The following is a 22,862-nucleotide window of genomic DNA, read 5'->3' on the forward strand; positions in this document are numbered from 1 at the left end:
AAAGGATAAACTCTAATTCCTTTAGCAATGAGAGAACTTTTAAAGTTTAAGAGGCACATTTCATACTATTTTTCTACCGCAATCTCAATAGTGAAAAATCGAATGATAAACTCAACTGAAATCACGAACAGAAATGGCTAGAAACATTAGATTGTGCAGCACTTTCGGACCCGTGGGAAAATGCCACTTTTTTCTGTAAATTTTTCTATTTATCACTCAAAGCAGATATATTGGCTGGGGGGCCGGGTAACTGCCGCCTATATTTAATACTTATAGATTTTAGTCCATCTCCAATTTGAAACTGCTGCCTGCCTGATTGCCTGCTAGAACGGAGGTTTCCACTAGAAAGCAGAAACATGCTTTGACGAAACGAAAGCTTGACTGAATAACTTCAGATAGTTCTCTCTGACATAGGGCATAAAACTCGAAGTCACTTCACACACTATAGGATTTGGCTCAAGGGCAAGCAAAAACCATCCTTTTTGGCCCCAGGCAAGAACTCTACGAAGCTTTCCAAAATGTGAAGTCATATTCATCAGTCCTGCCTAAGGTCCGCACTTTCCGTAAAAATCGCAGAGGTTAGACCCTTACTTCTTTCTAGGGATAAGCTGAAATCGGAGGGCTAGAAAAAAAAACACGACAAAACTAAAGTGTTGTTCTCGCAACACAATTCATTAACTTGCGTGAAAGTCTCTCGACACGGTTCAGAAAGTAAAATTAGCAAGTTTTCTAATAACAATATTTTACAAAACTTGGACATGATGAAGGATTGCGGAGAAAGTTCTGCAAATTGAGAAATTTTCCATCAACCCCATACCTTCGTAACTTTTCAACAAGTATAGAATGGTCCACTGTATTGAAAGCTTCTATCATGTTTTAAAAAAAATGCTGCAAATCAAACCTTTATCAAGAGCTTGATTTATACATCCAGTTAAATATGCTATTGCCTGTTCCGCATTCATTTCTTCCCTAAAAACCAAACTGATTAGGGTGTAATATATATTAAATTTCTCAAGATGTGCATAAAGTCTATTATTAATTAACTTTTCAATTATACGACTTAATAGGGGCCAAACTGAAATGGGTCTATAATTTGACACACTAGTCCTCTCGCCTCCTTTAAATAATAGAATCACATCTGCTGTCTTAAAACAATCAGGGAATATCCCAGCTTTAAAGTAAGAGCTAATCAATCTCACAAAATTTTCCAAAATTGTTGTTACAATCAATTTTATTACCTTTCCTGGTTACCTTTCTGATTTATTATCAGATTAAATTTATCGCCTCCAAGTGAACTTTACTTCATACTACGAACAACATTATCCACCTCAGTACACTTTGTTGGCCTTAAATAAAGTGAAATATCTTGGTTGTATATTTGATGATAGGTTTGACCCAATCTTTAAAAAATATTCACCAAACACCTCGGAAATTTTTACTAAAAGGTCAGCCAAAATATCCTCTTCTCCAACTTTAATAACGTAAGACTTGCGGTCTTGGGGGCCACCAACTATGCTTTTAATAATTTGCCACATCTTCTTAGGGGATCCTTCAATTCCCTTAAACATAGAATGGTAATAATTTTCTCTTCATAGCTCTTCAAAAACAATTTAAAACATTTCTATACTTTTCTATGAACTGAAATAGATTCTTCACTTTTTTCAATATGCATAAGCTTAAATAAAAAATAAATCCGATGACGAATGCAAAGGATTAAATTCATATTTATCCGTGATTTTCTATTTATCCGTGATTTATCCGTGCTTTTCGAGGAGCATCTTTACGATTTAATTACGTTAACTTGCCCTACAAGACTCCTCAAAAAGAATTTTTAGCTGTTGATACCAAAGACCCTTTTTATGATTAGGGCCTTCACTGCTCTCAGCAATAGTAGACCAGTCAAACTACAATCCGTGAATTCAAACTAGAAAGCGTTTTAGCATTTATAATGATTGAAGGGTTGTTTCGTTTTCCTGCACCCATTTGGTGTGGTTTTGACAGATTCAACTAATTGGACCCAAAGACTAAAGAGAAAATTTTTAAATTGGGGGGGGGGGGGCTATGCACCTGAAAGCATACGTACATGCCTGGCTGCGAAAATCATCAAGTGCTTTCTAACAAGCAGATAATATCAGACAATACATTTAACCGGGAAGGTTGCTGTTGCATGTCATCTATATTTTACTCGTGAGATGATAGCTTTCGCTCGGTGGGAGTGGTATTTGGGTGAGTTTTCCTTCTGGTATAGCTAAGAAGTCTTGTTTACATTAGAAGAATGATTATAATAGGGTTCAATTTATTACCAAGATTACCAATAACTACCGAAAAATATAAAAAGCGTTAAAAAATGGCTCGCTAAAGATAAAATTTCAATTTGCAGCTGACTCAGGAAAGTAACCATTATCTCGATTATTGTTAATTTATGAAAGGCATCGGTCCTAGCTATTTATACACCTGTAGGACGGACAGACGTAGATAATAGTTAGTCGAAGGGATTTTACACAAAGTTGCACAAACAAATAGACAAAATATTTGCGACAGAAATAGAGTTGTTTTATTTGTTTTTGTGTTTTAAGAGACTTTATATGACAGCTTGGTACAAATAGAGATAGATGGTGTCCAAATTTGAGTAAGAAAAGAACATAAAAATAGTAATGCCAATGGACGTCTGTAACTTTTTAGATATAACGGCCTAGTTGTAACCAATAGCGTTTATGTGACTTAAAAGAACTTGAAGGCAGATGTGAAAACATGTGATACTGTTTATTTATTCAGGCTGGAATGACGGAGTTTATAGGAAGGGAGTTGATATCATGGTAGACAAGAAAGCTTCTTAGTTTTCTGTTGTTGTTTTTTTTTTTGGGGGGGGGGAGAAACTACATTTCTAGTTGCGCTCTCTATGACTAAAATTGGGCAAATTCGCTGCAAATTTATCCTCTCTCCTAGGGTTTTGACGAAATTAACGCCGCTAACTCTGATATAAACAAGTGTTGTGCACCGTATAATACTATTTAGGAAAGGGGTAGAGGGGAACTTTACAATGCAAATATATTTACCAGAAATGATTGAAATAAAACGCAAAAAGGAATATAAAATTATTCGCTATTATTTTCTTCTTCTTGAGAAGTTTCGCTGGGAAAAATTTGATTGTATATATATATATATATATATATATATATATATATATATATATATATATATATATATATATATATATATATATATATATACTCTATATTTATGCTACATAGACTCTTTTACAGGCTTCAAGAAGAAAAATGGATGCTTTCAGTTCAAAGTTTAAACAGGAAACTGCAGAGTATCTCCCAACACACAGAAAGGCTTACTACAGTATTAATAAATCTGGGAAGAACGTTGTTTGAATTGGTCAAGTTTGGTCAAGATCGTCTCAAGTGTGAACTTGGACAGGTATATTGAATACTCAATTCTATTCTGAATGGGATTAAAGTAGAAAAGGCTTTTTGCTAACTTTAAAAGCTGATGTGCTAAATCAGGACTTCTCAGTGGTTTTCGAAGTCCTTACATTGGTAGTCCTTTGAAAAATTGTTCAATGGCTTACAGAGAATTCTGTAAATTCTTCATTTAATAATATAATAATTTTTATTCCCCACTCCTCTCAATACAAAATTGCCACATAACTGACACCTTATTAAAAGAAAAATGTTATGGCAGGGCTAAGAGCGGATCGACTGCGACATGATTGCCATTTAAAATTGTCCTACGTTGAAAGTCTCAAGATATGGTATGTTTATGTTTAGGCTATTGGGGAAGGCTTCCTGTGATTTCATCTTTTCGACTGGGAATGGCAGTTTGTTCTAGATCCTGGTGACCCGGATTATGAACGAATGATGGTAAGAATTAGATCTTGCAATCTTCATCTTCATTTGCTCCAATTGCAGACTGTGCGATATTGTATTGCTCTGGGGAGTTATTTGAACAAGCTTGTCTTTTACGTTCCCAAAATTCTCGTGAACTATCTTTAAGAGGGTTTTTAAGTCTAAGATCGTTCTTCTTGTCTCAAGTTTATGGAGAGTGAGCCTTTTTAGAGCTTTGTCATACGGAAGGTTTCTGAATCCTTGAATTCCTTTTACAAACCGTTTCTGAAGTCGTTCTATTCTGTCAATATCCTTTTTGAGAAATGGCAACCAGATGACTGTGGCGTATTCAAGCTGTGGCCTGGCATAGCTTGTGTGTGCTGAGATCTTTATGTGAATGTCAAGGTATCGTAGGGAGTTAGTGAGTAGCCAGAGAATATTTGATGCTTTACGCACAAACAGGACGATATGCTTTTCTGGTTTGCGGTCCAAGCTCAGAATTACACCTAAGTCCTTTTCGTAGGTAGATTTTGTCAGGTCAATACCTTTCATTTTGTATGAGTACTTCGGATTTTGGCGGCCAAGATGTACGACAGAGCATTTTGCTACATTTGGTGAATGTTGCCATTCTTCGAGCTTCTGTCTCAGGGCGTCCAAGTCGCTTTGGATTTGTGATAATGCACTAGCTTCTCCCAGGAGCTTCGTATTGTCTGCAAAGAGGCCGAAGTCGGTTTGGGAAATGTCATTTATGCAAATGTCTATGTACATGACGAACAAGACTGGGCCGAGAATACTACCTTGTGGGACGCCACTAGTTGCATCTATCCATGTGGATAGTGTGTCTGCAACCTTGTGTTTTTGAACTTCGTTAACACAGGATATAAGGGGTTCGCATCCTAAAACCCTCTCTCCCCTAGTCTTGGAAAACTTTGTAACAATTACATAAAAATGTTCAAAACCTGCATATATCAGAGGTTGATAATTCAGGGAAAGGGACTTCCGTATCTGGGCTTTGAATCGACTTTATGTTTATTTGATTAAATGCAATTATAATTAATGATGCCTCCAGGGATATCAAGAAAATTTTAAGGATCTTAACGGTCCTGTGACGCTGATAATGTGTTTTGGAACGAAAATTAAAAAATATTATTATAAATAATGGTAGTTGACTTTCAGAACGTAACCAAAGTCGATTGTTTTGTTTGAAAGACGAATTATTTCAAAATATGCTTACATTTCTTAACAATTAGGTAAATGTAGCTACGCTCTTTCTGTCACTTTGTGTAGATTGTACTGGGTTCAGGATATAAGAGAAACCACCTGATTCATTTTTTGAAGATGGTGGTTGAAGATAGTTCGCAGTTAAAGGTAATTGGATGTTGGTGTAGATTGAAGTGTCCAGGTTTTTTTTAAACATCGTTGAAACTTTAAAAACAAACTAAAAACTTTGTCCAAATGATATGTTTGCTTCTAACATCTTATTAAGATAACTTACAAAAGTTCATTTGACCTGGTCTGTCAACTTTCAAGGTTCAATTGACCTGCAATATGACTAATTAATGAAGTAACCACTGTATAAGAACTTGATACAATCATCATTTGATACATCAAACATAATTCAAAATTAACCTAGGTCAAAACGTCTTGACGTGATTGATGTTCAATCAAACCATCAGTTTCATTTTTTGAAGATGGCGGTTGAAAATAGTTCGCAGTTAAAGGTAATTGGATGCTTGTGTAGTTTGAAGTGTCTAGGTTTTCTGAGAGTTTGACATATTTACTGGAACTGGTTTATTCGGAGAATAGTAGAAACAATCAGATTCACAGTTTCAAGTTTGTAATGGAAAGTTGAAAGTAGAAAATAGTTGAAGAATTTTATGTAGATAGCAATGTACTGGTTTTCGGGACTTAATCATTTCGTGGAGCTGGTAGATTCACGAGGTAAGAGAAACAATCGGATTCACAATTTGATGGTTCTGGTTGACGGTAATTCATTGTTGAAAGTAGTTGGAGTTTTAAGTAGATTGCAATATCCTGGTTTTCCAGGACTCTTACTTATTTTATAGAGCTGCTAGATTCACGAGATAGGAGAAACAACCAGACTCACAGTTTGAAGGTTCTGGCTGAAGGTAGTTCAGTCGAAAGTAATTGAATAATTGAGTGTAGATTGGGATATCCATGTTTTTTAAGAGTTTCACCTATCTGATGTTACCTATCAGAATATAAGAGAAACATTGAGGTTCTCAGTTTGTAACCTATTCAATGGAACCCATATAGGGCCAGCACTAAGCGTGTACAGTGGGTTAAATTCGCACTGGTGCTAAGACATCTAAATTTTAGACGGTATTAAAAATGCGGGGAAAATGTTATTAAAACAATTAAATTTGTTTACCCACCCCCACCCACCCCTTTCATTGCTTTTTTGAAGTAAGATATTTGCTACCATCGTGACTGGCCCCCATAACTCCCCCACCCCCTAAAGCCCTAGGTTATATATAAGATGCTACTGGTTTATTATATTTTTTTCAAATTTTTATTCTGTTTTTTTTTTTTTTCAAATCGGTATTTTGGCATCTTGAACTATTAATGAGAGTAAGCACCAAAAAAAAATGAAAATGTAATAATGCAAACCAAGAAAAGTAGTAAACTTGTGTGTGTAGTTGTTGGTTATATTTAGGCATTACAGAGGGGTGGGGCGTAATTTTCACGGTAGTGGTTTTTATATTTGAAAAGAGGGTTGAAGCTGTTCCATTTAATGAAAAAAGTAATGTGTTTATGAATACTACAAGGTATCAGAATTTGGAGGACATATATACTTGGTTGCATTTAAATGCATGCTGCATAATGAAAGAATTTGTTGCAAGATGAAATCGGTAGACACAACCTTATGTTCAGGTTTGGTTAAAAAGAGTAATTTCCCCTTTAAAGAGGGGAAATAGAAAGATTCTTTATATTTTTCTGGTATCTCCCACCAGGGCGGACCTAACGCCTTTATGATTGAGGAAGCAAGAGCGGTTGGCTTCAAAAATTTCGCGGAACTTCTCCATAGTGACAACTTATGTATTGGCTTCGGTTATTACAAAGAGGAAAAGAGGTGTCGCTTAAACAGAAACGTCTTCAAGCTTCGGCCAACCCAATACATTCATTTATTACGTTCTGCGCGTTTCTTTTGTTTGTACACTACGCATCCTGTTTCCCATTTGTCAACTAGAATGATTTCAAGTGCGATATCTATGACACTTTTAATACTGCCGTAGTCAAACACAAAAAGAATAAAGTTATAGTTAAGAGAATCTGAATGTGTCAAGTTGCTGATTACTATGAATTTGTAAAGAATGTTTCAGTATTTTCAAAAAACGATGAAGCCCTCTGAAACAATGAAGTTGTGTATATTTTAGTAATTCTTCATTGGAAAAGATTCCCTAGATGGTGTTGAACTTATGTTGGGGATTTAGTTCTCTTTTTACCACTTATCGTAGTTATACAATTGCCGCTTTTTTTTAACTAGAATAAGAAAATTTCAGTGTTTTAGATGTGAAAAAAGTTTTTTAGAAAAGTTTTTTAGTTAGTTTTTTAGATTTAAAAAAAGCTGCCATAGACAATATTGAGTGACTAAAAGAACGAGGATTAAAAAAAAATAAGCAGGAAAAAGGATTGTCATAGTTGTAGACAAAGAGTAGGAGGAACTGATTGAATCATTTGTGAAAAAGTATTGAACGCTATCTACTGTTTTCCATGAAAACGAGGCTCTGACGTTGACAATGACGTTCAAGATTAAGTTCAATGGTTTTACCTGAACCCCCCCCCCTCTCAATCTTAGAAAGATTAAGATCATTTACTTTTGGTGCTGATAAAGAAGTATGCTTAAACTATTTAGGTCATGTTTTAGCATGTTTTTTATATTTTGTTGGTTGACATTTCTCCAAGTTTGTTTTGTATTTTATTGTATCTATTTCTAGTAAATGTTAAAAAACAAGCAGGCGCAAATCAGATGGTATTAAGGAGTTTTTATTCAAGTAAAACCTGTAAGGAAGATAATTCTTGCTATTATAAATATTTTAGAATTATTAAAAGAATTCGGCTAGGCACATTTAGAAACACTTATTTCACTTGTATTTTAGGTATGCCTTTCATTTCCTTTCTTTTTCATTTATGTTTCCGGACACTTAAAAAACACATTTCTTGGTAGATGCCGGGAAAATTTGAAGACGAATTAGAAAATTAAGGATTTTGCAAAATTTTGAGATTTTTGTGGGGGAGGGGTGGAATGGGGTTAGAGCTTCGCTTATCCCCATATATCTATTTTTTAGAAGGATAATCATGTCATTTCTGAAGATGAAGCTTTCCTATCAGTTGATATACAAGAATTTCCTGTCGACTTTGATTTACATGAAGAAAGAAGTACTAACTTCTTTAATGAATTACTAGTAAGGTTGAAGAAAATTATCAGCTATAGCTTTTGCGGTAAGTTTTCATCTATTTTTCTTCTCTGAGGTAAATAATATAGGGTCTTACTGTATGTCGGATTTTAAAAGTATTGGATTTTGCTTTGTTCATGGCTCATTACTTGCTTTTACAACTAAGAGGTGGCGCTTTTGCGTTACAAATCCGTGGCAACACACTAACGTTAAATTTGTAAGGAGCCATGTGCCTGCTATGTATCATTTTTATTTGTTAGTTGTTGTTTTTTTACCACTTTTTGTGGAAGGTATGGTCAACAAACTTTAGATTGGGCTCATTCGATTGGAATTTAAATTCTATTACTCTTTTTAGGAATGAAATTAATTAGAGGGCAACCAGCTCTCCTCGTGTGCCCTTGTTTGCCCCTGGGCACCTCTCCAACCGCCCATGGCATCGTATCAAAGTTTATCTAGTCATTTTGTTCAAAATAGTCAAAAGGTCTGATAAGTATACCTCAGGGGTTGACATGACCCTTTAGCCCCAGGTGTAGTGACCTTAAATTACGTAAGTTACCCATTGCTCACTAGTAGTTATAGTAGAATAGGTGGGTATTTTTTTTTCTTGGTTGCCCATTCGGCTTAGAGCTCTAGAAGACCATTCGCTAGTTTGAGATTTCCCGGAGTTTCCAAGATATACTGCTGAAACAACATGCATATCTAAGTACTGTTGTAAAATTACCGCAAAAGAAAAACTCGGTAAGTAAAATTGGTAAAATAAGGTAAAAATGGTAAAATAAGGTACTCCTTAGGAAATATAGGGTATAAAATGGGTGTTTAAGAGTTCCCCTTTAGCTACAAGACCTGTTGAGCATTTCTTTTTAAGCATCACTAACAGCTTTTTATTTGGGAGTAAAATCACATAAACAATTTTTTTTCCGACATTTAAACCTAAGAAATTATATCCTGACAGCCTTGCATATTTAAATAGCCGTGTTCAGTCAGATGACATATCCATTTCATTTTTCATTTGTTTGTATAAGTACCACCTGGATCATAATAGCAGAACATTCAGGCTCTTTCACAGTCATTACGACCATCTTCAACAGGATTTGCTGTCAAATCTAGCTCCTCTGCTTAAGACTCAGATTTTGATTCAGGCTTGTGCCTGTTCCGAACCATTGGTTTTTGAACTGATCGTTTCCTGATTTTGGTTTCTTGGACTTATACAGCATGAAATTGGCTATTTATTTGCGCATTAGGGGGGAGGGGGAGGACGTAAAGCTTATCAGTTCTGCATGTAAAATGTGTTAGCTACAATTATTCTGCATATTATGAAGCAAGAATTGTTTTATAATTTCATGCTATCCAAATACTTTACCCCCACCCCCTAGTATGCAAATATACAGCCCAGTTTATATAAGTCCAATGCTGTCCGTAACCAAGGTCTTTGTTTCGGGGGGGCAGTTGTCCCCCCCAAAAAAAAAATATTAAATAGCCTAATGCCCCTTGACCATCCGGATATGGACACCTTTTCTCCCCCCAATAAAAATTCTGGAGCTACGCCCCTGGCCGTTCTTGTCTTTGTGGCTATGAAACCAGTTTTCTCATATCTCACATTCAGATTAAGAACTTGAGTGTGTGCTGGCTAATTAACAAGTATCAAGAATTCTTGCCCAAGCTTGCTGGTGAATAGTCTTTCATTTAATCTTGTATATTGTCGGATAAAAATTCTAAAATAACTATTTCGCTTAGAACCATCACTAACCTATTATATAGCCTTTCAATTTCAGAGGCCATACTTGCGCGAGATTGTGCATTTGTCTCTAAACAGATGTGCATGTCTTAAAAATGAGCTGTTACCGTAGATTGTTTCCAGTAAAACTAACAGTCATAGAACAGTGCAAAGCTATGCACAAGCTATTTGTGGGGAAATCAATGAATCGAAATCAATGAATCGTCTTGATGGTGGGGAGGGTGACATAAAGCCTAAAAAATGGACTTTCTAGGCCTAAATTGTCAATCTCCATGGAAGGTATTTAAATTCATACATCTGTTCATTTTAACAAATGTATTTCATTCTATGAAATCTCCCCTTCTATTGTGTAAACCCTGTTTTTACCGGAAAACTTTGGTTTTTAGCTATAGAGAATGGTTATAAAAATTTGAAATCAAAATTAAAAAATAGGCATTTGATGGGGGTGATAATGTTTCTCTTATTTGCGGAAATTTTACCTGATTTTGGGATGTAAATATGCCTAAACGAGCTATGTTTATTTTGCTGTGACTTGCTGTAAAGAAAAGTGCGTTGTGACAGAGATTAAATGATGAAATGGAAGAACTATTTCATTTTTTTAATCAAAGAAAGAGTTATTGATAATAATTTGCAAACGAAGATTACAAACTGCTATTTATTGTACAAAAAAAGTAAAAGAATCCTTCATTTTTCTCGCACAGTATCTTGATTTTTTTATTTCTAAAATTTGTCTTAGTTCAAATCACTGTGGTTTATTTCCAAATAAAAAGAAATATTCTTGTTATTATCCTAGAGTTCTATTTATTGTTAACGATTTTTTTTCTATTTAGGCAACGTGTTGTGCTAATGTATAATTTTGGCATGAAGAAACGTTCAGAACAGCATCTTTTTCCTTATTCGGGATCTTTCCTCTAATTCAAAAATTGGTCTCTGCAGTCAAGCCATTGGGCTGTGGCCACTTCGCTTTTTTATTTTTCAGTAATGAACTGTTCGTTGTATTTATTTTTAGAAGAAAGGCTTCGGGATTTGCCTCTTGTTAATCAGTTGAAGGATGAATTGGAGAAGTTGCAATTTCTCATTGATGTCAAAGAGAAAATAATCATTAATTTAACTACCTCAGATGCTGGTCTGTTGGAAGACGTTGATATCCTTCAAGGGAAGGAAACTCTGAAGAAGGAACTGAAGATTGTGAAAGATAAGAAGTACGCTCTTGAAAATGAACGAAAGGTCTATACAGAAGGACTACTAAGACTTATTAAGGAGGTGATTGCTTTCTTTTTCGAAGTCGTCATAATTGCTTTGCTTTTTAAGTCCTCATACTTGCTTTCTATTTCTAAATCGTCATCATAATTGCTTTATTTTTTTAAGTCGTCATAATTGCTCTCTTTTTTTAAGTCGTCATAATTGCTTCTTTTTTTAAGTCGTCATAATTGCTTTCTCTTTTTCAGTTGTCATAATTGCTTCCTTTTTTGTAGAAGGACTGTGGCGTTTTAGCGCCATACTTTCCCCTCTCCTTTCGGGTGATAGGCTAGCTTATAAAGTGTTTTCATAAACATTCGTCTAAGGTTCTAATTCCAATCAGAAATTCCGAAGCTGAGGCTAAACCTGTTCTTGTGGACTTTATCTGCTGGTCTTTAGACTGACTTGAATTACTTACAAGGTGTTTTCGTTTAGGGATTAAAAGACCAAAGTCCAATGCCTAAGAGATTGAAAAATGCAACAACAATACCTTTTTAAGCACAATTCTCTTGAACTAAAAGAAGAAGGCAACTATTGTTTATTCTTCAACTGGGCTGGGAATGCACAGGCCAAACTTCAATGTTTCAGAGATGGAAAGCGGAAGGATTGAAAGAAACTTCGGGGTCAGTCTGTACCCTTTAATGATAGTGATCATGTCAGTAATGTTGTTCACGTGATTTGAAATTTTGGATTTTCACTCTTCAAACGGCCAATTCCTTCAAAACCGACGAGCAACTAGAGTTTTTCTGGTTTATTGTCGATTTTCGCCGAATAATTGGTCCGTATAAACACAGCATAAGGTCTGGAAATTTGCCAAATTTAGAATTAAGAAGTATTTTCATTATCTGTTTTTTTCTTTCTTCATTGGTTTGTGGTCAAGATGACCACAACCTTCCGGACCTAAGGGGGGATGAGATGCAGTTTTAAATTACTCTAATGCGAACTCATGATTGTATGTTCTCACGTATTGCCGAAATATTTAAATTCCTCCCTTTGAGCTAATACCATAAAAAAAATGAGAAGTAGGTAGCCTACTCTCGTGGCGATTCTCCCGATCGCTCATGCTATGAGTTAAATCCATTTGCGTTATCGCGAGTGTTGAAGGTGATAAAAGCTGGAAAGTTCATACAGTACGACTACTACGCGATGTAGAAGATTAAACTCCCTTCCTAAGCAAACTTGATACAATTCTTTAATGGCTGCAAGATAGCGTATATGATTTTTCTTTTTGTATTTCTTGATACTTTCTAAGCAATATATTATCCTATAAAATTCATATTTTATCAAATAACGGTTAAAAAAATGCAAGTAATTGGGATCATTTGTCCTTGTAAGCAAATCAAGTCAGTCTAAAGACCAGCAGATAAAGTCCTCAAGAACAGCTTTAGCCTTATTGGAATTTACCATGAGCACTTGAGCCATAGTGGAATATTTATGAAAACGCCCTATAAGCAAGTCTGTCACCTTGCAAGGAGGTGTAGGGAGAGGCTTAGACGTATGCTAAAACCTCAATAATTACTATCTGTTTGGTAAAATTTGGTCCGATTGCAGAAAACAGTAATATTTGGTCTGATGACAGGTACAACAATGACACTTAGTCCGATGACAAATAAAAAGCGTCTCACTCTTTTCGATTATGATAAAAATCAGTGGTCATTTGTCCAATTTCAAATAGAAACTATGGCAGTTTGTCCTGTGACAAAGAAAAACAGTGACAGTTTATCTGATGATAAGAAAAACAGTCAAACTTTACCCGATGACAAGGAAAAACAATGACAGTTTATCCGAAGACACGTTGTCCTATGACAGTCTTGGTAATGACAGAAAAATGTATGGTAAAAAAAACGATGACCGAATTATTTTATGGCAAAATGTTATAGAACCCTAGAGAAAAGGCTGTAAGCTATGCAATGTGCCCATTGTTTACATACAGAATTTATCATCGGATAATTTATGATTGGAGGGAATGTTGAATGTTTGATCCTGCGTGTGGCAGAAAAGGCTAAGGGCAATAAGCTAAAACTTCAGGAATACTGAGGGGGATGTTGAGCTCAAGTAGTATTTGCATCTTGGCCGTCAGAAGTGTATATCCTAGGAACGGTTAATGGCATTTGGTCGTAACTTCTAGGGGATTGAAATGAGTTCAAGAACGCTAATTAGAGCTAATAAACTAGACTTGGATGTCTCAATTCTTGCGCTGGAGACGTGAAAAACTTATGTTCACCAAATAAAAAAAACTTTGGCAAACAAACACGAACAGAAATTACCAAAAAAAGAGTTTCCGAAAAGAAGTTTTTTCCATTAAACTCAAAACCAGTAGAAATGAATTTATATTGTAATTCAAACTCAAAATTAACAGAAATTGTTATTAAAGAAAAAATGAAACCCCAAAACAACCGAAATTAAGTAAATAATATTAGCAAACATACGGATAACAGGTACTAATATAAAATAGATCTGGTATTAATATAAACTAATATATTGCTAGATCAACACTTCGGTTTTGTTTCCTCGCTTCGATTAAACGCTGAAGCTGTTAATCTGTAAGGATCTTAAAATAAAGAAGTTCCCTACATGTCTTTCCACTGGAACCAAATTGGTCTTACCATCAAATACACCGGAAACAAATAATAGGTACACCAACTAGCAAAAGTTGCGAACCCCTCATCGCCGAAGATGATTAACAACCGACTGTTGCTTAAAACTCCCCTATATGTCTCACAATTGGTATCGGCCTATTTTTGGTTTCAGCGTGTACCTTACTACTGAAGTTGTCAACCCTTATAAACTTTCAAACTGGTGCATCTCATGAAGAAATTTTTTTACCAAGAAATGGATGACATAGACTTTGATCAGCTCACCAAGAGCTCCCGACTGCTGTCGAACAAAAAATCTATCTGTCTTAGTTCAAAAGTTGAGTTTTTTGCCGTTGGCCAAGTTTCCAACGTCATCACTTAGAAAGGTGCAAAGGATAAACTCTAACTTCTGAAACAATGAGAGAACTTTTCAAGTTTATGAGGCACATCTGACACCATTTCTCTACTGCAATCCCAAGTGCGAAAAACCGAATGATAAACTCAGCTGAAGTCACGAACAGAAATGGGTAGAAACAATAGATGGCAGCACTTTCAGACCCGTGGGAAAATGCCAGTTTTTTGTTTCTGTAAATTTTTCTATTTATCACAAAAAGAAGATATTGTGGCTGTGGGGCCGGGTAACTTCCCCATATATTTAACACTTACAGTTTTTAGTCCATCTGCAATTTCATTTTCATCATTTCAAAATTCTCATTTTCAGTAAAAAAGTGAACTTAGGCCATTTTTGTAAAAAGTGCCAAAGTTAATTTAAAATTTAATTACTTATATAAAAATCGTGTAAACAAAGCTGTACGTAGTACTCCTCTGATCCCTTTGTAATCAGATAAAAGTGCTTTTGGTGTAATGATTTCACGAATTCGGACTTCCGCTTTTTTGTCAATATTTGTAACTCGGTCAAAATTATAGGTAGCCCAGTTTTAATAGACAATTCCATAGATCTCTTTGGACTGTTTCAAATCGTATGCTTAACTCATTTTCGGAAAAAAATTGAACTTTGGCCTTTTTTGCAAAAGGCTATGGAAATAAGCAAACTTGCACTTACCGTCCAGTAGATGAATCTAATTAATGTAAAATATAATTACTTAATATAAAAATTATGTAAACAAAAACTTTTTTCTGATCCCTTTGTAATTAGGTAAAACTAACTATATTTTATAACTAGATACTTGAATTCATGATTTCTGATATTCACCTTATTTGCTTTATTAACCTTGTCTATTGGCATTGATGTAAATATCCCCTTTACATTGCTACTTTTCATTAATGGATTGATATTTTAAATCATGACTGTTATTTAGCAATTAAGTTGGTTATTATAAAATTATAATATTACTATAAAATCGAATGACATCGACTGATCGAATCGAATAATAATAATGTGGGTGCGAATGACCAGTGTATAAATTAAAACAAAATATTATAATTGATTGTAATTGAAATACACATATTGATTATTCCTGTTATCTTTCGTAAGCAAACATTAAGGCTAGGTTCTCTCTCTCTCTCTCTCTCTCTCTCTCTCTCTCTCTCTCTCTCTCTCTCTCTCTCTCTCTCTCTCTCTCTCTCTCTCTCTCTCTCTCTCTCTCTCTCTCTCTTCCTCTTTTTTTTTTACTTTATCAATGTGCTCAATTTATTTGGAAGCCCAGAAGTTAATATTAATTCACAAAGTTGAAAAACCAAAAAATTATATGAATTATCTGAAAACACGCTAAATTATACGAAAGTGGCAAGTTGTTTACATTTCTGAATGATTGTGAACTTGACAGTATTTATCTATTATACCATCTCGTGTATTTTACTATAACGGTCCGAACTGTTTTTTGGTTGGTTTTTAGTCATAAGATTGATTTAAATGACAACACTGCTGCTTGTGTTTGATTAAAAATCGCCAGAATGATAGGATAGCATAGGAGGCCAGGTACATGCGCAGGAATTTTTTCGGTTGGGAAGGTGGGTCAATTTTAAAAAAGATTTCCTGAGGGATACCCGAAAATTTTAAAAAATCTTATTTGATAATTTGCATAAGAAGTGCCTAGACATTGTATAAAATCTGGGATTTTGGGTAGGCGCTTCCTGAGCTTTTCTCTTCTCGTATGTCCCCGTAACTGGTAGACGCAAGTTTTTAACTGGGTAATATAATTAGTAATAGTGATATTACTTAATTTATTTACTAAGCATAATCTATTAAAGCATTGTATTTATTATGATATAGTTTGATTTATTTAGTTAATTTATTTATCAATTTGTTTACTAATTTAATTAATTATTTAAAAATGATTTGATGATTTTTTACTTAATTTACTATTACATAATTTAAATAAATGATTTTTTTCTTGTAATAAAACATTCTTTTTAGAAAGCGGAATTTGAAAGGGATCGCAATGAAGCTTTACGTCAGTATTTCCTGGCTCAGACTCCGCCTGTAAGGAAAGCCAAAACCCGTACCCCAGGTGGGGATTTTCTACCTTCAGTACCGCTTAGACCTAGTGAAGAAAGGGAAAAACTAAATCCTCTTCCGATAGCAACACCATCTACTCCAGAACTTTATCTAGAACTGGGATTGGATTATAAAAGGTTTTATTTCTTACTCATATCTAAAACTCCAATGATTTTATTGTCAGACGCCTTACACGTTCATGCCGATCAGTGTCAGTTCTTATCGTAATAAAAGATAAGGCACTAGACATATAAAGATCACAGCCATAGCCATCGTCAGAGAAGTTTATATGTTGACACGAAATATCACAGAGTCAAACAAAAACTTTAGACATTGAAATATCCAACTATCTATAAAAATAGTACTTAGTGTGGGGTCTGTTATATATTACTGAGTTTTTAGATAAAAATCACAAATAAATTAAATAAAAATAAGAGACAGTAACAATTTTCTTAAGAAAAAAAATCTGTGTGAAAAACAGTTCTTAATTTAAAATTTGTTGGTGATTTCACATTAAGCAGTCACGTTGTATGTTTGCCTTAAGAAATGTTTCTGAGCTAGAGGAAGCTTGTAAAAAAAAATTTCGAGGAGGGTAAAGACTGAAAAAATTGCTTATACCAGAAAAGCGTTATATTTTTTTTTTTCGAAATTTTCAAATATTTTTGTACATATTTTTGCTCCTACCGCTCTCTTTTTTGCTGTTGATATAATCTCCTTACAATCTAAACTAAAAAAAAAAAAACATTAAGGAAAAGAAATATGTAGAGTAAACAGCAAATTCAAAAATAGGAGACACGAAGGACAGAAATTGTAATTCATGAATAAATTGGGAAATAATGGAAACTCAAGTAAAAAAAACTTGTTCGGCCTGCATCAGTAGGTATATGAATTGTGACGGGAGGTCTTAAAACCTGTATAGCAGACCCTTCCCCTAAAAAACAGAAATTCAGTTTCAACGAGTCACTATATCCTCATGGTGGCACTAGATCCTCAAGGTCAAAACCGATGGTGCTGATCTCTGTTTCGTGGCCCTTCAGGCATAAAGTGCAATGAGGGGTAGCGTCTAGCCTTCCTATGCTCCCGCACACCCTTCCTGCTTACCTCCATTGATTCTCTCCAGGTACCCATTTAGAGCTGGGTCGACTCTGGCTGAGCTTACAGAGTCGCGCCATTAACCCCTGTCCCAAACCAAATAAGCGGCCACGCCAGGAATCGAACCCGTGCCCTTGGAAAGGATTTCCAACCCAGCACGCCAACCAGCTTCGGAGGGCTAACCTACCGAAGCCGGTGGATAGTTATCTTGTACATTCACTCTGTGGGACAGTATCTATCCGTGTGATACCGTTTCGTATAAGTATGGTAGTTATATATACTACACTCTCATCAATACAATTCGATTTCCTTTGAAGGCAAGGCTGTTCAATGCTTCACAGCATTTCAGTTCACTGCTTTGCCGACTCTATATTCTGAAGCCTAAATTCATGCTTGGTTATCAGTTAAAGTACACATATTTATGCCTATGTTTTCTTTTCGCATCAGTTTTCTGGTTGCCTGCTCCATTCCAAGCATTTCAGCCTAGAATATGGTAGCAAGTCTTCTCAGATGATTACCAAATATCAAACATTTCGTTGGAACGAACTATAAGTAATGAGCAACTCGGCACAATAGCAACTGAAACTCTAAAAAACGGAATTTTGAAACGGACTTTTGAAAAAACGGAATTGGAGTACATCCAATAAAAAAAAAAATTGGATTTTTATTCTGATTACAAATATACAAAATTCACTAGGTTTAATGTTACCTATCGAAAGCTGTTTAGAAAATTTGCCTGATTTTCAAAAAAGGGGGAAACACCCCTAAATATTCAAGTAATTCAAATGAAAATCACACCATCAAATTTAGCATATCACAAAAGCTTACTGTAGAGGTTTCAACCTTCTATTTACAAAAATGTGGAAGTTTTGCCGGAAGAAAGATAACGAGTGTGTTTTGTTTTTGTTTTTTCGTTTTTTTCATTAGTAATCATATCGAATTAATGGTTCTAAAAGATTGAGAGTGGGCTCATTTGAACCAAAATCAGAAGCTCTAGTGTAGTTTTTGAGTGACCAAAAGTATTGGAGCGCAAGTAGCCCTCCCCCACGTTTCTTTTTCCCCAAAGATACTCGATCAAAATTTTGAGATAGCCATTTCAGTCAGCATAGTTGAAAGGTCCAATAACTATTTTCTTGGGGATTATACGACCCCTCAGAGTCCCTGGGGAAAGGTTCTACGTTTCGCAATTTGCTCTTCACATATAGTTCATGTATAGTAATTGTTATTGGGAAATATACGATTCTTTTTTTTGGGGGGGGGATTTTCACGGGGAGAATTTCCTGTGGGGAGGAAATTTTACAGAAGGAATTTATCAGGGTAAATTTTACACGGGAGGAGAGGATTTCCACGCATGATTTGAGAAACGTTCAGATTTTAAACTAAAAAAATAACAAGTCTTTTCAACTGAAAGTAAAGAGCCACACTAAAACTTAAGCAAAAAGAGTAATTCTGCATATAAGGGGACCTGCTCCTTCCTCGGCCCTTGCTCTTTACGCTAAAGTTTGAATTCGTGTCACAATTCTTTATGAAAGACTGCTCAGACACAAGAGCCGTTGAATTTAAATGAAAAAAAAATTAAGACTTTAGCATGAAGAGTGAGGTTTGAGGAAGGGGGATCCCGCTTATGTCCGGAATAATTTTTGTTCACTTAAGTTTTAATATTGCTCTTTATACTCATGAAAAAAATATATTTTTTATAATTTAACCTCATTATCCAGATCGGGTGTATTCTGGTATATCACTATCTCAGTTTCCATTTCACCGATAAATCGCCATCCATCCGTAAAGCAATTTATCACGTTGCTTTTATGGAACACTTGTGTGTCCCGCTCCATTTCTTTCCATACTTTATGGTGATATGGAACCGTCTCTCAGGCCTGACTAATGGGATGATATTGCCCTGAGGCATCTGCAGCTCCTTGCACTTGAACATCATTGAATTGCAGATGTGAGCATGGCTTTTAACTTTCCCATTTCGTACGTGCTTCATATCTATATATAGATCACTGATCTGCTGCAGTATGAAAACACTTTTTGCTACTTCTTCTATACAGTTTTTTAGGGAATGAAGTCCTAGCATTAGCTCCATGGGTTGCTGTAGCAATCCATTTTTTGTGTGGGTTGAATTGAATCGTGCCACGACTCTATATGGCAGTTACATATAGTTTTGGAACTAAGCCCCAGTTCTTTCTAACCATCCGTTGGAATTGGATAAGAGAGCTGTGGGTTTCAGCAATTTTCTTTCCCAGTGAGCTTCCCAGCTTAAATGATAGTTTAATGTGACCCTAGTATATTTCACCTGTTTTTTCAGAGAGATCGTTCGGTTAGATATATTTAGAGCTAAAGGAAATTTGCCATTTCTACTAATTATAAAAATCATTACTTCCCTCTCTTCTGGAGCTAAACGTAGTTAGTGCTATTCGACCAATTTTTGGAGATCATTCAGCGTATGCTGTCCTATCTCAAACAGGATTCTCGATCGTTTTCGTATCAATAGGGACACTAAATCGTCAGCAAATCTCTGGGTATATCTGGAGTGGTGTTTCAATAGACTCAATAAATTAGAACTACGAAGATTCGACATATTGAGAGACCCAACTCTGTGGCAAAAAAACACAAAGTAGAAACAGTTGGGAAATTTATTTCAAGACAGTGGAGTTCAATTGAAAAAAATCCCTATTGTTTCTAATTGATGTTTGTTTGATATGGAAAGGCAGTGTGGTCTTCGTCACTGTTTTTCAACTCTGTTGGCAGACTTATGAACAGATTTGGTTTTTGTTTACTCCTTTCAGCTCCACGACTACTTGTCGGTACCTGAGAAGATAAAAATTTCCCATTTCTGAAAGCACTGATCAAATCTGACAATGTCTACTATAACCTTTATGTCTAGGGGTTCTTAAACACCTTATCTGAGTCAGGTACATTGTTTTGGTTTGGGAAAGGCAGATGCAATAGCAGATACATTGTAAAGTTGAACTGCTAATCTACGCAACCAATGGAGATACAGTAATTCTGCATGAACCAATCAACTTGGGACGGAAAGTTACGAAATTTTTTTAAGGCAATTTTTTTGGCAATTCAATTGCCTTGCTGCATAAAGGATTGAAGAATATGTTTTATTACAGTTATAATTAATTGATTAAAGAGAAGTGATAAACTCGGGGGAGGGAAAATGTTTATTTTACATCCAAATACTTTAATACGACTAAAGGTAAAATAAGAAAGACGAATCAGTTTAAACGAATTAGGATTCGTAAATTGAACTTGCTCATTGCTAAATTTGAATTAAATAAAACTGAATTTAGAATGCTAAATTAATAAAAACCAGGCATTACTTATCACAAAAATTTCATGGCCTGTAAAAGCGGTGAAGAAGGTAGTCATACTATTAAAATAATAACTATAAAGAAAAAGCGTGTCTAAACACTGGCCCAGGACAAAAACATGGGTCTGGCCCAGGATATCAGTGTAGGATTTGGGTCTAAAGAATAAAAGAGTCCATAATACCAAAAGTTTAAGAAATTGATTTAAATTCGTTAAAACTAGGTTCATAGTAACTCTGGTACGCGCATCAAACAAAGAAGGTCATTAATTTCTTTGAATATGCAGCATACAAAAAAAGTTTCAAAACATGAATAAGTGCTGGTTTGGTCGAAAAAACTAGTACAACTTATCGCAAAACGTTGACAACGCTGCTAATATTTTTTTATCAACGAATATTTACTGGTTTGTGTATGAAATTAATCCGCAGTAAAGTTTTGGCAGATCTTAGGTCAGAACGGTGAAATAAACTTGCAGTAAAATGCGTGGAAATAACGCCGCCAATAAACTTTCATATCAATTTGAGATTTATGAAATCGGAGCCACAGTATTCATGTAGTTTTTTTCTAAATTTCACCGTCTTAAAAATTATTCCTCATCTTATTACCGTTTGTTATTGGTAGAATGTAAACGTCTTTGCCGTTATCTATATAATAACGATCTTCTTCATTGATTATGTTATGTTGGTTATTTGGTACCACATGAAAAGCTGGTAAAAATTTTCTATGTCAAAAAGAGACCAGTGAAATCAAAAATATTTGACAATGACAAAGAGATTGCAAAATAATGAAATTGACAATGATATTTCGTGCGGTAAATATGGATTCGCTTCTTTTATCACAATAGAACTGACTGTAAGGAAATTTTAAATAAATAGAACTGTACCTTGAAACACAGTTACAAATAAGACGAAAATATACCGGGAAATTTAGTACCATGAAATTTTGAAGTGTGCTGCATTGTACCAGGACCTCTAAACTGTACCAAAACGGTCCAATTGTAGCACGTTGTCAGCGCAGTTCTGTAGTAAAGAAGCTTGAGAACTTAATCTAACTTCTTAGAAAATAGTTTTACAGTAATTAATATTGCCTCAAAGCATTCTCCAAGATTCTAGTACTATTGTTAGCTTATGTAAATTTAAACGGTCTTGTCAATGACCTAGTTTGGATAGTCAACAACTGTTGTTTTGGTTCCAAACACAAAATTTGTCCTCCCTTCCCACCCAAAAAAAACGTATGCATACTTCCCAATAACAAATACTATACGTAAACAATGGGCACATTTTATAAATTAAAAACTTTCCCCAGGGGCTGTAGGGGGCTCATCTTATCTCCAAAGACATAGTTATTGGGCCTTTCAAGTATGCTGAACAAAGTAGGTGTCTCAAAATTTTGATCAGACAATTTTAGAAAAAATTGGCGTTAGAGGGGGCCTAGTTGCCCTCCAGTTTTTTTTGTCACTTGAAAAGGGCACTAGATCTTTTCGTTTCCGCTAGAATAAGCCCTCCGCTTGTCAAATATTAAAAAAAAAGGTAGAGGATGTGGCACTAGATACACAGCCCAAACTGGCGTTGCTGATCACCGTTTCATTGTCCTTCTTCCATGAAGTGCAATGGGGGCTGGAGGCTAGCCATCCTGTACTTTCGCGTATCCTCACGGTTTATCTTCCCCAGATTTCTCCATGTACCCCTTTTAGAGCTGAGTTGACTTTGGCTGAGCTTACAGAGTCACGCCACCGACCACTGTTCCAAACCAAATAACTAGCGACACCTGGACTCGAACCCCCTTCGTGCAAATACAGGATTTCAAGTCTAGCATGCTAACTACTCTGCTAGAAAGGCTCCATTTAACAAGTGTTGAAGATGATTAATTTGTTTTGATAGCACTACTGAATAAATATGTGAAAACCTGAATAAGTCTAAATTTTTACAGATTTACATGTCAACCTAGTCAATGGAAAAAGTTTGGTGGTTTTTATAATACAACGTGAAATTGTTCATTTGTCAGTGGTCTATGGAAAGAAATAGATTTAACCGGCGAACACCAATTATTCTTACGCTTTTCTTTCTTTTTTTACTTTCTAAATTCTGGCAATAAATGGTTATTTTTTAAAGCACCTCGTTGCATTAAATGAATGGTTTTCATCAGACTTCAATTTACTATTTTCAATGAACTGTCAGTACATGTA

General features: G+C 35.2%; 1 protein-coding gene across 1 annotated transcript in view; it reads left to right on the forward strand.

Moving 5' to 3' along the window:
* Positions 1–22,862, forward strand: part of LOC136032793 (uncharacterized) — a 67,022-nt gene that overhangs the window by 36,443 nt on the left and 7,717 nt on the right. Inside the window, exons 4-7 of the mRNA XM_065713169.1 lie at positions 3,264–3,429; positions 8,147–8,300; positions 10,999–11,252; positions 16,182–16,399. Of these exons, the coding sequence (XP_065569241.1) occupies positions 3,264–3,429; positions 8,147–8,300; positions 10,999–11,252; positions 16,182–16,399 (792 nt within the window). The remainder of the gene's footprint in view (positions 1–3,263; positions 3,430–8,146; positions 8,301–10,998; positions 11,253–16,181; positions 16,400–22,862) is intronic.

The sequence above is a fragment of the Artemia franciscana genome, chromosome 11 (assembly GCF_032884065.1).
Source record: "Artemia franciscana chromosome 11, ASM3288406v1, whole genome shotgun sequence".
In the NCBI taxonomy this organism is placed as follows: Eukaryota; Metazoa; Arthropoda; class Branchiopoda; order Anostraca; family Artemiidae; genus Artemia; species Artemia franciscana.